This window comes from Macaca thibetana, chromosome 15 (genome assembly GCF_024542745.1).
Source record: "Macaca thibetana thibetana isolate TM-01 chromosome 15, ASM2454274v1, whole genome shotgun sequence".
Lineage (NCBI taxonomy): Eukaryota > Metazoa > Chordata > Mammalia > Primates > Cercopithecidae > Macaca > Macaca thibetana.
The window spans coordinates 75,367,827-75,383,941 of NC_065592.1; the positions used below are offsets into that span (position 1 = coordinate 75,367,827).

Consider the following 16,115-nt stretch of genomic DNA (forward strand, 5'->3'; position numbering starts at 1 on the left):
TTTGCCAAGACCAATGTCCAGAATGGTTTATTTCAGGTTTTATTCTAGGATTTTCATAGTTTAAGGTTTTCCACTTAAGTCTTTAATCCATTTTGAGTTAAGTTTTGTATATGGTGATAGGTAGGGTCCATTTTCATTCTTCTGCATATGCTGGCAAGTTATCCCAGCACCATTTATTAAATAGGGAGTCCTTTCCCTGTTGCTTATTTTTGTCAACTTTGTTAAAGGTCAGATGGTTGTAGGTATGTGGCTTTATTTATGAGTTCTCTATTCTTTTCCATTGGCATATGTTTCTGCTTTTGTACTAGTACCATGCTGTTTTGGTTATTATAGCCTTATAGTATAAAGTCAGGTAGTGTGATGCCTCTGGCTTTGTTCTTTTTGCTTAGGATTGCTTTACCTATTTGGACTTTTTGGTTCTATATGAATTTTAGAAAAGTTTTTTTTTCTAGTTCTGTAAAGAATGATACTGGTTGTTTGATAGGAATAGCATTGAATCTGTATTTTGCTTTAGGCAGTATGGCCATTTTAACAATATTGATTCTTCCAATTCATGAGCATGGAATGTTCTTTCATTTATTTGTGCTGTCTCTGATTTCTTTCATCCTAGGGGTGTGTGTGTGTGTGTGTGTGTGTGTGTGTGTGTGTGTGTCTGTCTGTCTGTCTGTCTGTTGTAAATGGGATTGCATTCTTGGTTTGGCTCTCAGCATGACCATTACTGGTGTGTAGAAATGCTACTAATTTTTGTATGTTGATTTTGTATCTTCAAACTTTGCTGAAGTTGTTTATTAGGTCTGTTAGGGCTAGGAGCCTTTTGGCGGAGTCTTTAGGTTTTCCTAGTGTAGAATAATATTCAATGAGGAGGGATCATTTGCCTTCTTTTTCCATTTGGATGCCTTTTATTTCTTTCTCTTGCCTGATTGCTCTGGCTAGGACTTCCAATACTAAATTGAATAGGAGTGGTGAGAGTGGACATCCTTGTTTTGTTCTAGTTTTCAAGGGGAATGCTTCCAGCTTTTTCCCATTCAGTGATGTTGGCTGTGGGTTTGTCATAGATGGCTTTTATTATTTTGAGATATGTTCTTTCAATGCCTAGTTTGTGGAGGGTCTTATGTGCTCTCTTTAAAATTAATTGTGGTTCTCTAATTGTTAAACTAGCATCAGATAAGCCTGTAAAATCCTCAGAGTGTGAAGTTATAATCAGGAACATTTTGATTTCAAATTATTCTGTAAAGCAGTATCAAAAAGTCCAGAGATAAGAAAATTATTATTATAAAAGGTCTACATTTCTTTTAAAATAGGATAAAGAATTTTGTATTTAGGATTTGAGTTAACAACCATTAAGAGAACTTGCTGTACATGTTCTGTTTTGCTTTTATTTGCTGTTTTTAGTGTCAGTAATTGAGAAGGAAGGTTGAAAATGAATGTACACATAGTTAAAGGATGCCAATTCTTGGTAAATTGATAATTGCATTAATTCATTTATCCCTTTATGGCTATTGAAAAATTTGGTAGTCTAGTTTATTAATTTGACTTTTAAGATGTATACAGATATAGACCTATGACTTTAAATATAATCTTATGAAATATAGGGTAGTTAATAACATTTTAATGGATAATTAACATTACAGATCAAAATATCTTTCATTAGAATGTTTTACTCATGGAGAGAGTCTGCATGGAATTTTTTCTCACTCTAGGCTCATAGTTTATCACAGATACACAATCTTGCTGATTTTTATAATTTATTTATGAAAGATGGACATGATTGCCTTCATTCTTAACAGTAAGGGAGCAGACTCAGAATATAATATTTGTTCATAACTAGTTTTTTGAATATACTTAAATTTGAGACTAGTTTTAGATTTATAGAAAAGGCATATAGAATTCCCAAATACCCTACATTCATTGTGCCCTGCTGTTAACATCTGACTATTACCATGGCACATTTGCCACAACTAAGAAGCGAACATTGATCCATTACTATTCAATACATCCCACATTCAGATTTCATTTGTTTGTCTCTAATGTTCCCTTTCTGTCCCAGAATCTCATCCAGGATGCCACGTTACATTTAGTCTTCTTGTCTCTTTAGCTTCGTCATCCCTCACCCTGCCTTTCATACTGTTCGCATTGGAAGCAAGTAACTAAGCAAAGCCCAAGATCAAGGGGTGGGAGTTAAGCTCCACTTCTTTGAAGAGCGAGGAGGAGTATCTATGTAAATGAGTTGGAATTCTTCTGTACAGGATATTTGTCTCTTCTCCATTTATATTAGTATAGACTCGTGGATATTTATTTTATACTTTAGGTTATAATCCAATACTATGTTATTTATTTTGCTGATAAAATTGTTCCAGCTTTGGACATTAGTAGCTCTTTCAGATTGACCCCCGTGTCCTTTTGACATACTCCATCATCATTATTATTATTTTAGTATCTCTTGACTTTCTGGCACTATAAGATGCTGTAGGCTCCTCTTATACATTTCTTGCCCCAGTCCTAGGCCAGCTATTTCTCCAAGGAGCCCTGGTTTATTTATTTTTTTGGAGAGTAGAAATCATGTCTGGGTGTTTCTGGGTGTTAGGTATGCTTGTTTGCAAGAGGTTATTGCCTCTATTCCCTGTCAGTGGACAGAGCTGAGAAAACGTATGTACTTACACTAAGCCATGAATGCCTAATCCATGCATGCATATAGATATGCATATCTATAATTTCATCTTTGTCTATCTCTATATCAAGCACTAAGCATGAGTTCATACTGATGTTATTGGCTCTAATCCAGTGCCACATGGTTCATTCTAGTCTTTTCCTCTTGCTTGTTTGTTATCTCCCTGTTTAATAATAAGAAACCTGACTTCCACCATCTGCTGTCAATTTACTTGTTGCTCACCTCCAGTAAACATGTAAAGTGGTTTCAGAATTGTTAATCTGTAACTTGTGAGAGACAGTTTTACTCACTAGAGTACAGTGTTTATGTATAGTTCTTTCTGTCTTTAGTTTTACAGTTTTTAGTCAAAATACCATTTTCCAAAGTTAGATCAGTTATTTTCCCCCAACCCTTCAGTGAGATTGTGCCATACATTTGTAGTACAGTCAGATTATTTTGTCACAGTCCCCATTCCATCTTGTGCATCCCTTGCCCTTTTGGCTGATTTGTAAAATTTGTATGCGCTAAGGTTCACGCTGTGCTGTAAAGTTTTATGAGTTTTGACAAATGCAGAGTGTCATGTATCCACCACCATAGTACCATACAGATTAACTCCACCACCCTGAAAGCCCTCTGCTCACAATCTTTTGAGAGTTCCCAGGTGATATCTTTCAGACTGATATCTCACGTTGATCTTTCGTGGGAAAAAAGCATAAGCTATGAGTCTTTCATTTATGGTGATGGTTCTCAGTCCCAGTAGCACACGAGAACTATCTGGAAACCGTTAGAAAATACTGATGCCTGATTTTACCTCCAGATCCTGACTGAATTGATCTCACCTGGTTTAGTTGGTCTGGGGTGTAGGTCTGGGTACTAGAACTTTGAAAAGCTTCCCAGATGCTCATGGTGTGCAGCAAAAGTTTAGAACTACTCTGGACTCCTCTATTTCTTGTTTACTGCCTTTTGATAAAAACACAAATAATTAATTGCTGCATTTACATCACTTTGGGGGATATGATGAATCAGTATGTAAGTTTTGTAAATAAGTAATGTAGCAAGGATGAATTTCACACACTAAATAATCTTGTGCAAAAACACATCTATTTTTTATTGCTAATTGAACTCAAAATGAACCTCAATTTCTCTTGGTGACAGCAAATTCAATTTTGACAAGTCAAAGTTACTCAATTATTTGTAGTTTAAAACTCGGTTCTTTGGGAGAAAATAGTTGAATTCATCTTTCCTCCTCTCCTTCTCCGTTCTCTTTTCCTTGGTATGACCTAGGCTTGGGTGCAGGTGATCTCAGGTGGCACCAGCATCAGGGAAGGCACATCTAGCCAGATGCATTTGGGGATCCCCAGACAGAGAATTATGGCCCTGCTTCCTGTGGAGAATGTTGGGAGGGAGCAGATACTGCGGAGCAGAAAGGGTTTCAGAGCAGACCTCACAGAGAGCATGCCTAAGAGAGGCCACTTCCGTCTCCCTTAGTGGCTGAGGGGTCTGAAGAAAGTCTGCAAGGTTCTCACCTCAGCTGGAGAGGGGCAGAGAAGGTGGCTGCAGACTGAGAGCTGGTAGCCTACTGGAGTCCAAAACCTTGGGCCGGGGACCCCACAACAGACACTTGGGAGTGAATGTAAGCCAGTGGCTGAGCGGGGAAGGCCACTGGATCCCAGAGGCTCAGCAGCACCTGAGAGTATGGGGATGATGGTTATGCCAGCCTGGAACACGGCCTCATGCCCTTAGGGAACATCATGTGGTGCTGTCCAGGTTGATCGAACAGAAAACAACAGCAGAAAAGCACTCTCGGATGCTGCTGATCCTCTGGGATCCAGTGGCCTTCCCCACCCAACCACTGGCTTATGTTCACTCCTAAAGTGTCTGTTATGGGGTCCCCTGGCTCTAGGTTTTGGACTCTTTGGTAGTCCCCCTGCTCTCGATCCATAGCTACCCTCTGTGCCCCTCTTCAGCTGATGTGAGAACCTTGCAGACTTCCTCCACACCCCTTGGCTGCTGAGGGAGATGGAAGTGGCCTCTCTTAGGTGTGCTCTCTGCGAGGTCTGCCCTGAAACCATTTCTGCTCTGCTGTAGCTGCTCCCTTCCAGAATTATCTACAGGAAGCAAGGCCACAAGTCTTCTCTGTTTAGGGATTCCCAAACCCAACTGAGGCTTCCTTCGTATCTTCTGGGGATTTAACTTCCCAAATTAGGCCAAGGAGCCAAGCGCCATCTTTACATCTAAACTATCACTTGCCCCTCCCAGCTACTCCCCTCAGTAGAAAGAGGGCATGGAGGGGAAACTAAATCACCTTCCTCTCCTCTTCCTTGCATCATGAACTCCCTGTGTACTGCCCTCTAGCTTGGCTAATGACATGTAGTGCCAAGATTTTAGAATTAAAACAACAACAACAATGCCAACAACACTTTTCTCTGTCAAGAATATAACTCTCTTCAAATAATGGGCTTGGGTTTACAGACAGTTGCTTCTCCTGAGTATTTTCTAAAAATCCATTTAGAAATTCAGTCTCCTGTGTTCTGAGCCATCTGCCTTCTGTTCAAAGCGGTGAAAGGCACTGAACAAAGTGGTGAAGAACTTGAGGTTAGAAAAATGTGGCAAAGGAAAAGATGTCTCAAAACAACAACACCCATCTACTATCATATTGTGGTATGATATGGACCAAATAAATACTCCAAATAAATTTCAGTTTGGAGTGGATTTGGAAGGCAGATTTCCATGCAAGTGGAAATAAAGGCCAGTAAGATGTATCTACATTTAAAGACCCATAGATCTTTCCACACATGCAATAGGAAAAGCTGGACATTTATTTGAGGCTTGGCTAAAGCTCCAGACCACAGGCAGTCAAGACCTCAGGGTGTAAAAATGGAATATTGATATTTATTCTGTATTTATTCCAGGAAGATTTCACTGCCAAGGTGACAGTTGGTGAGAGCTGTCCAGAGGAACTTTAGTCAAAGTCTGTTGAGATTTTTTTGAAAAAACATGAATTAAAGCAATTGAAGAATGAATCCGCTGGAAAAACAGATTACTATTTGTTCAGATTCCAATGATGAGTAACTTCACTTTGTCTTTTGTTTTGTCCTCAGCTGGAAAGGCAGCTCATCATGCAGAGTGAAATGAGGGAAAGACAAATGGCTATGCAGATCGCGTGGTCTCGGGAATTCCTCAAATATTTTGGAACTTTTTTTGGCTTTGCAGCCATCTCTTTAACAGCTGGGTATGTTTGCTATTTAATATTTTCTTCAGTCATTTACTTCTTTTTGTCTTTTCCATTACCATTTTATTATGAAGTTGGCCAGAATAAGACTTTGGTCCAAATAGTGTATGTAAGCAAAGTAACCTATTAACCTTAGTCCTTGGGGGTAACTCTGTGAAAGCAAGGCAGTAACAGTTAATTTAGTTTCCTAGGTTGCTTCTGTCTTTTTCTCTACTTTATTAGTTAGAGAGAGAGAGCACCAACTTGACACCAAGAAGGCCTCTATATGTTTATCTCCACAATCCCTTAGTGGTAGATACCAATCTTTACCCATTTTAAAAACAAGGAACCTGAGCTTCAAAGTCAAATAAAGATGAACAAGTCACAGACCTTGCCCTTGAGAACTGCAGAATCTGGTTAGGGATATTGGGTAAGGAAATCCTATTTCCATAGAATTATCAAATGTATTAAGTAACTTCTGAAGGAAAAGTCATTCTTCCAAAAAGCAGGTATTTTTTTTTTCTTTAAGTATACAGATATGTATTTACAGATTATTTTTTGATATTGGTTCTTTTTTTAATTCTTGAAATAGAGCGATTAAAAAAAAGAAGCCAGCCTTCCTGGTCCCAATTGTTCCATTAAGCTTTATCCTCACCTACCAGTATGACTTGGGCTATGGAACCCTTTTAGAAAGAATGAAAGGTAAGTCTTTGATAAACTAGAGTTTCTATTTGCTGATTTATTTTCCAGTTCAAGGATCCCTGCCTTAGGAACCTTTGACTTATAAAAATTCTGACAAGACTCTCTCTTTGAACCTCCAATGACCAACATTTCTGCTCCCTCTCACACAGTGGTGTGCTGGAGCCACCTCATACCAGCTCACAAGAACCAATCACTACATTTTCAGGGATTGTGTAAGCCGGTTGTTAAACATAGTCATTTAAGGTATTAAAACTTATATAAACTTGCAACAAATAAATTACAGCAAATAAATAATATTAAATTGTGTTTAAAACAAAGGTAATAAACAGAACTCATCTGTTTCTAAATATTTGCTATTATCCATACTCTGATTATTTATAGCTATTGTATCTATATGATAGAAATGCAGATATAATACACAGACAAAACAAAATACAGCTACTGTCCAGTTTTAGTGACACCCCATTGATAGTCTGAAGTTGGTCTTGATGGGAGTATTTACACAATGGAAATCTGTGGTTGCCAAATCAAGGCTTGACTGCTTATTTTATTGATTTTCTAGACCAGGGGTTGAAAAATTATGGCCTGAGGCTGGCCACCTGTTTTCAAAAATAAAGTTTTATTGGAACACATCCATGCTCATTCATTCATGTATTGTCTGTGGCTGCCTTCCCATTACCATGACAGAGCCATCGTTGAAACAGAAACATATAAGCCCACAAGCCTATAATATTTACTGTCTGGCCCTTTAAGACAGTTTGCCAACCTATGGTCTAGATTTTAAAAATTGATGAAGAAAATGCTAAAAATGCAGATTAAGCTTAAAAATGTGCTTTGTATGTAACTATTCCATTGTAAATAGCATAAAAGTTGGTGAAATATTCTTCTAATATTGAAAAACTATTATCCAGTTCAGCAAATAAGTTGTTTACATCATTCTCAAATAAATGAAGTTCCAACATTTGTCTTCAATAAAACAACTCATTGTTTCACTTTTGTCCTACTCATTAGTGTGAATGAAAACACCAACCGTCATCCATTATACTCTCTCATCAACTGCAACATAGGCTGGCCACGGATTCCAGCATTCCATAAAAATCAATGAAAGCATTCTGTGAGAATCAATTTGCTATGTGGAATTTTATGTACATTTTATTATGGTACATATTTTTATGTATAATGAACATGTATAACATGTATAATAAGCATATATATTATAAATTTATAGACATTTTATTTTCAGAGAACTGGTTGGTAAATATTCACCTGCACACTGCTGCTGTCACATAATCCTGATTTTTATTGCCCTGGAATTTGACACAGCTGGCACAGAAATTTAATAGGAAATTTTTATGGGAATTTCCTGTTTAAAAAAAATTCGAATTCATCAGAAAACTTATCACATTAGAAAATGTAGATTATAGTTTTTTTTCCATGTTAATAATGATGACTCTAAAATATACAATCCCTATTCAACTGAGTTTATTATCAGCCATTCTGTAAATACATGATGAGAATTTACTAACTGGAAGAAAGGCTCTCTCACATGGAAAACATCTAGTCTGTCATCAATGGCCAACCTAGTTATATGTAATTTTATCATGATTTTTACTTGCTATTTGAGACAGAAGTAAAAAAAGAAGATATTTGCAGATGATTGAAATGCTCTTATAATTTGAAAACTATGGTCTGTTCTGTTGGGTTTGGAGTACAATTAATAGCGTGTTAAAAGAAGGCCAGGTGCAGTGGCTCACACCTGTAATCCCAGCACTTTGGGAGGCCAAGGCGGGCAAATCACTTGAGTTCGAGACTAGCCTGTCCAACATGGTGAAATCCTGTCTCTATGAAAAGTACAAAATTAGTCGGTGTATACCGCCTGTAGTCCCAGCTACTCAGGAGGCTGAGGCACAAGAATCGCTTGAACTGAGGAGGCAGAGGCTGCAGTGACCTGAGACTGCACCACTGCACTCCAGCCTGGGTGACAGAGTTGGACTCTGTCTCAATAAAATAAAATAGTGTGTTAAAAGAGGAGTACTCACAGAAAGTGTCACCTTTTAATCCCAAGGGAGGCTTATGAAATGTAAACATGTACTGTAATACAATTTTTAAAAATGTGCTAAGTAGTCTTCAACAATAAAACCTGGGAAATGTCAGTGGGCCCAAGAAATTACTGCATTGTGTAGCTCTTTGAAAGGGGAATTGTTTATAAAGATGTGTGTATATGTATATTTGTATGTATACAGACTAAAGAACATTTAATATTATTTTGAGTGTTTATAAGTAATGTCAGGTTGAAGATTAGCTTTTCTGAAAAATTAGAATTTGTAGTAAACTTTACTTTCTCTCTTGTCACTTATATTAAAGGACAATGGGAAAGACTATATATGTGGTTCCTCTACCCAAATCCCTCCAAACAGAATTAATACTAATCCTGACTTTGTTTCAAGGGAAAAAATTACTTATCTTGATGTTCTTTCTCTTCTACATGTCAAAAAAATCTGTACCTCCTGATTTATGTATGAGTTGTCAGAATTCATCACTGTGTTTCCTCTGGGAAGTGTATTACTTCTCCTGAGGAAAATGTTTAAGTGTGAAATTGGGAACATGGCTCATACGCTGTTAGAGCCTGTCAAGGAATATAGCAATCAGGCTTTGTCACAAATTGCTGATGACCCCTTTGTCACCTTGTGTATTTCTGTACTTTATTTAAGGTGAAGCTGAGGACATACTGGAAACAGAAAAGAGTAAATTGCAGCTGCCAAGAGGAATGATCACTTTTGAAAGCATTGAAAAAGCCAGAAAGGAACAGAGTAAATTCTTCATAGACAAGTGAAATCCTGTTTAGCAATCAAATCTCAAAGCACAGAATTGTTGACTTGAATCATGGTTTTTACAATTTTTTAAATGCTCAAGATTTTGATATTGTAGATTTTATTTTAAAATATTAAAATGCAAGATGAGTTTTGAGCTATTTTAAAATAAAATTTATAACATTCAACACAAAATCAAGGAGGTGCTCTAAATAACTTTCAGATTTCCTCTCTCTGTGTGCATTACCAATATCTAAGTGTAAAATTAATAAATTGTTTTGAATTCCTGGAAGCAAATGCCCAGCTGCTTTCACTTCTCTGTCACACATACTTTCCATACCACATTCCATTTCCACAGATGCTTCTGTATTTTGGATTTGTCAATTGTGTCCTGCCCCTACATGACAGAAAACAGTATTGTTTGACTAACATATATACTGCATTTACTATGACTGGCACTGTTCTGAGTGTTTTGTACAAATTCTTGTAATCATCCCAATAATTTTATGAAGCAGGAATCATTTTATAAATGTGGAAACTGAAGCACAGATAAGCAGCTTGAACAAAGGCAGAAGCATGCAAGCCAAATCCAAGAAGTTGCTGCAGGTCATCCAGTTTGGCTGGGCCAAAGCCATGCTTGGCCAGGGCTTGGATTTGAACAAGTGTGGCTCCAGTGGCTGTGCTCTAAAAGGCCTTGACAAGGCCTTAACTGATGCTTAACCTGCAAAGAAAAGCTATAAAAGGGAAAAGGTAACAACATTCTAATAGTGACCCAGGGCATAGTTGCTAGAGAGGTGGAAACAAGAGAGAGGTAGATTTGGATGACTGCCTTTTTATTTAGACTCACTGGGAAAACACCTCATAAAATACTCCTCTATGTAAGTATTCCTTCAGATGCAAACTCTACATATAATATGCTTATTCCAAAGAGATTTATTGATACTACTATGTGCCAGGCACTGTTGTAGACACTAGAGCTACATCAGTGAATAAGTAGACAATGTCCTGTATCCTGGGCAGGGGAATATGTTCTAGTGAGGGGTGGGAGAATGGGGAGGGCAACAAATTAACATGGAGATAAACATGACAGATGCTGCAGTGGAAATGAAACAGAGTGATAAGAGAATGATTGGGTTAATGAGGTGGTGCTACTTTAGATCGGGGCTGCAGACACTGCCTCTCTGCAGAGGTGACATTTGGACTGAGACATGGCATGGCCAAATAATAGAAAGAAGCCCAGGAAGAATAATAGGAGAGTAAATATTAAGGTAGGAATAAGCATGAATATAATGTGGTCCCTACCTTCAAGGAGCTGACAACATACCAATGTATTTTGTTACAATTTTAGTTTTAGAGAACCTTGAGCCAAGTCTTGAAGGATGCATAGAAGTTCTCCATGAAGGTAAATGTTGAAGAGGAAGGGTGCCCCGGGCAGGAGAAGCAGCTTGAACAAAGGCAGGACCATGCAAGCCAAATCCAAGGAGTTGCTGCAGGTCATTTAATTTGGCTGCAGCAAGGGGTTCCTCATGTGGGGGACTTTTCAGAAATGATCCTGGTGGAAGCACAGTTCAATTCCTGAAGGGCCTTGGATGTAACAGCAAGGAGTTTGGATTCTTTCCTGAGGGTGATAGCAGTGAAATAATACAAAATGGGATTTTTACTCAGATTAGTAGATTAGAAGGGAAAGATTCCAGATCTCAAGTAATGAGGAACTGCAATGATCCACCTGAGTGCTGACCAGCGGCCTGAATTAAGGCTACAGCCTTGCGAATGGACTCAAGATTGTGAAAATAGAGAACAGCGGCACCAGGAAACCAGTCTGAGGTCACAGAGTGGGAGAAGTTGTTTTCCCTGCATTTTTAATCTGTGTAAATTATCTAAGACCCCTAGAGAACATGGGAAAGAAGTACTGGGAGCAACACTGGTGGACTCGTGAATGCTTAAGACCTGGTGCTGGTGGTAGGTCACACCAGAATCTGGAATTGTATTTCTTTCCCCATAATTCAATCATGCTATTCAAATGTTCCTGACATAGTCTAGCCAGGGCTCGCCAAGAATAGTTTGAGGCCTCTGCAAGGGCTGATCGGCTCAAGACCTTATATGGGATTTTCGTTGCTGGCAACATAGTCAGGCCCTGGGCCCCCTTAAGAACACCAGGCTGTTTAATTATATTGGCTTCTTCCTCTGGCACTGACACTGAGTTTAATAATTCTACCTCAGTAGAGCCCCTGCTGAGAAACATACGCACTTACACTCATACTTTTGTTCGCTCCCAATTGTATAGAGAGGCAAAAATCAAAGTGGAGCTATTAAAAATGACCATGCAGCACAAGTATGTTGTAACATTTTTCAGTGTTATAACTGCTGATTATCCAAAACTTTTCCTCTCATTATTACAGTGTCCGTTGGTTGAAAGGAAAAACATTTCTGCTGTGATGCTCCTGAGCTATTTCTTCATTTATGTTAATTAAATATTTGTTTATACTTATGATTAAGCCCTAATTACCAACTAGACATCTGATGTTTCCAAATACTGAACCTTATATGGTCTTCTATAAGTAACTAGCTTATAATTATCACAAACTTTTGTGATATTACAAGAAGAATGAGGAAATAAATGAGTAAGTATATTAGGAGAAGGATAAGAAACAGGTTTCATTATGAACAAAGATTTAGAGATTAAAATAATGATAACCTCACTCAATCTCTTTGTCAATTATTAGGAGCAAAGTTGGAGGAAAACTTGTCTACTCTCCATGTGGTTCTTTTCTTCCCAAGACACTCTTGGCTCAGCCAAGGCAATGCAGAAGCTGCCAAGTATATGTGGAGTCTGTCATAGTTAAGGGATGTAAGTATGGATCCAGAGATTCTCTGCAACAGAAAGACTGTTCTTGACAATCACTGCATAATAGTAAAGATGCAGTCTGTGACATTGCTGTACCTAAGTGTTTTGAATGTTTCATATTCACATTTACATTAGAGAATTGTTATCCCAGTTAAAAATAATATATCAGGGTCTAAAATTTACAAATAAATTAAATTTATATGGTGTTCAACCAATCTGAATTTGTGTTTATGGGTAATGTTGAAGGTTCCTTTATGGTGTGGTACTCATTGCACTTTGGAAAGGCTGTGAGAAAGTTCCCATAAGCCAAAGTAGTTTTAATGACAAATAGTGAAGTTATGATCAAGGATTTTAAAGATGAAGGGAAGACACTTAGAAATAGTCCAGTCTAAGTCCTCACCTTACACTTGAAAAAATTGAGGCCCTTTGTGATTGACCTAAGGTTTTACATCTAGTAGTGGTAGTTACACTAAAACCTTTGTATTTAGTATCCCTGGCAGGATTCTTTTCAATACAACATGCTGCCTGATCAAGAAAAAATAGTGTCAAAGTCAAAATCAAATATAATTTTAAAAATTATCACATATGTTCAGTCTCAGAGCCATATAAAGTGTCCTAGGGTGGGGTTAGAAGGGCATTGGTTAGAAGGGAATTGAGAAGGAATAGACACAGATTGCAAAAATAATCTATGACCAATATAACCTAAATATGAGCCATCTGAAATTGATAATATATTTTACAGACTTTCACAATTTTAATGTATGAATGTTCAAGTGCGATATTCTAGAAACACGAGCCAGAAACTCGATACTTTTTCTGCCCCACCATTCTTGGAAAGGAATAAATTGTTACTGATAAAATATAATCAAACACATTGCTCAGGCATTGTGGTGTCTCTTGACCTTGGAGTGTGTCTGTTTTGTGAGAGGATTGGAAATACTCCCTTAGATTTGGCCTTGTGGATGCCCACAGGAGATTTCAGGAAGTACCCTGTCTACCATCAACTGCTTTCTGCTTTCAGAAAGCAGTTTCTAGTATTTTCTTCAAAACACTGGCTGTTTAGCATCTCCACTGATTTTTCTAATGATAACTTTGAGTCTGTCTGGAGCAGTATCTGGGCTGCAAATGTGCTAAGAGACACAGGCGAATGGAAGGAGGGGAAGTGAGAAAAGTCTGGAAAATAAGAAAGGAGCCAAGGAAGAATGGGATGGAGCTGACTCAACTGCCTCTAACAGTAGACAGTCCAAGAATGTCTGTTAGTGTTCAGCTACTGGCTTGGTTGGGGGAGTTGAACCCACCAACCCAATCCAAAGACCAAAGCCACCAATGGGATTCCCTCACAGGCCAGTTTATTTTGCTGTGTTAACTTGTTTCTCTGGTTACTCAAATGACAGAAGTGTGGCTGCAGCAGTACAAATTCGTCATCACCACTGAATAAAAGCAACTGGAAACTGTATCCCACTGATAAGAACTCAGTGGTATCACTAAGTCTGAGGTTTGGATAACATTTCTGGCTCAAAATTTCTCGGTCCACAAGTGTCAAGGATTGAATGATGGAGTGTTAGCCTTAGTTTATGTTTTTTCTTGAAGGACTTCATCTGTGGTCAGCAGCATTCCATGGGTGTTTTCTTCTCTGCACTTGAGGTGGAGGTAGACCCTGACCTTGAGTTGGTTTAGGCATGCCATTTGGTGTTAGGAGAACAGAGTCCATGTTGTAGGAAGGACCAGAAATCTAGGACTGTAGCTTGGTGAAAGTTTCAAAAAATAGTAAGGAAGTAAATGGCCATTGAATGTATGTGAAAGTCAATGGGTTAGAGATAGTGGTAGATATTGAAGTGTGATTAGGGAGACCTGTGAAAGGCTGTCAAGATAATGTTAAAATAATATGATCAGACTTTGAGAAAGATGAGTGACGGTTTTTTCTTCTCTTCCCACCATTCCCACACCATTAATTTACTGCTGATAAACATTTGACTTGACTTGAAAGTAGCACCAAGTTTATCCCCTAAGGTGATTTTGAAGAAAGATAAGCTAGGAACCCAAGATAGGTCTGAGGCACTTGACAGTTTCACACTTCCTTAAAATACTTCCAACTTGGTCTCTGGAATGTTTTTCTTTTCATTTTCAAAGAAATAAGAATTTCGGAAGCAGACCAACTGATGCTACCTATTTCAAACTAGTGATAATAGAAAGACACCTGGGGTTGGAATATAGTTTGTGCTGATGAATAGTTGCTTCTCTCTAATTCAGTAGCTGTGGAAGACACAGGGCACTGGATTGACCTTGCAGCCAGTTTACTTCTCTGAACTGACAGCTTAGGACAGTTCACAGGTGAATTTTTGCAAAGCCTGACACCTCTGAAGCATCCTAAAAATCTAGGTAGGCAAAGGGGTTCTATTCAGTTTCAGACTTTGACATGGTCTCTCAAACAGAGGCATCAATTTCCTATTAGAGTAGGAGTGTTTTAAGAAAAGGAAACATTACAAGTAGCCCATTGGTCATAGCTGGAGGAAAGATGTGGTGGGGTGAGACACGAAGCCAGACCCACAGGAAACACAACTTGCCTTCAAGCTCATCTCTGGTCCCACCCTAATCTCTCCTTCTAAGGACCTCTCACAGGAAATGCTCGATCTCTTTTTATTTATTTATTTATTTATTTATTTATTTATTTATTTATTTTTTTGAGACCGAGTCTCGCTCTGTCGCCCAGGCTAGAGTGCTGTGGCCGGATCTCAGCTCACTGCAAGCTCCGCCTCCCGGGTTCCCGCCATTCTCCTGCCTCAGCCTCCCGAGTAGCTGGGACTACAGGCGCCCACCACCTCGCCCGGCTAGTTTTTTGTATTTTTTTAGTAGAGATGAGGTTTCACCGTGTTAGCCAGGATGGTCTCGATCTCCTGACCTCGTGATCCACCCGTCTCGGCCTCCCAAAGTGCTGGGATTACAGGCTTGAGCCACCGCGCCCGGCCAACTTGATCTCTTTTAACCTGACTCTAGCTGCTCATTTGCACAGCATCATGGAAACCTGCTAGAAACAGTTCTAAGTTTCAACATATTCAATAAAAAGTACAATGTCTTCTGACCAAGAAGTAGATGTATTTTTCACTGCTGTGACTTTGTTGCATTTCTAAGCATAAAGCCCACTTTAGCAGGTTGAATTGTGTTTCTTTATCTGAATGTTTCTTATCCCTCCCATCAGTGTGGATATTATCTAAGAGCAAAGAAGAACTTCATAAAATTCTATTATAATGTTCCTGCTGAATTATTTTGTTAAATTAAACATCAAATGCTGCCAGAAATCTAACTATAAATTCAGAGCTTTGCATATTAAATATTTACACTCTTACCTACGGTTCTTAAGTATACATCAGGGATGATTTTAATTAGACTAGCTTTTTCTAAACACACTCATTACACACAACTTGAATTGCTTCAATACTATTCAATGTCCAACTTTCATTCTCACTTGTCACTTTTTAATCTGATTTCATGATGAAAGACCAGTTCTGGCAAACTCTCCTTTAAATTAAAAGCAAATGCATTATGATTTGCTTATATGAAGTTTAAAGCAAAACAAATCTAATTTTATCAGAATAGTGCCTACCCTAAGGGTTGAGGATTGATCAGAAAGAGATAAGCGGAAATTATCTGGGAAGAGAGAATTGTTTTATATCATAATAAAAATGTGTCTTACTCCGGTGTACTCATTTGTCAAAATTGTAAAGCTAATATGTATGCATTTCAAAGTATATTTTATATATAGTGATAGATACAGGTATATAGTGAGAAATGAGAGATATAGGTGAAAAAAGAATGACAAAAATAATGATAGCCATTGCAGTTGTATAATGTAGGACATGAGGATTCTTTATACTATTTTGTTTACTTTGTACATATTTGAAA

The 16,115-nt window shown here is 38.1% G+C and overlaps 1 protein-coding gene across 2 annotated transcripts in view; it reads left to right on the forward strand.

Annotated features, from left to right (window-relative positions):
- The window catches only part of PLGRKT (plasminogen receptor with a C-terminal lysine), a 75,149-nt gene extending 65,487 nt beyond the window's left edge, over positions 1–9,662 (forward strand). For both annotated transcript variants that reach the window (XM_050761714.1, XM_050761715.1), the window contains exons 4-6: positions 5,749–5,879; positions 6,451–6,560; positions 9,272–9,662. In XM_050761714.1, the coding sequence (XP_050617671.1) occupies positions 5,749–5,879; positions 6,451–6,560; positions 9,272–9,393 (363 nt within the window). In that variant the 3' untranslated portion in view covers positions 9,394–9,662. The remainder of the gene's footprint in view (positions 1–5,748; positions 5,880–6,450; positions 6,561–9,271) is intronic.
- Positions 9,663–16,115: the final 6,453 nt, after the last annotated feature.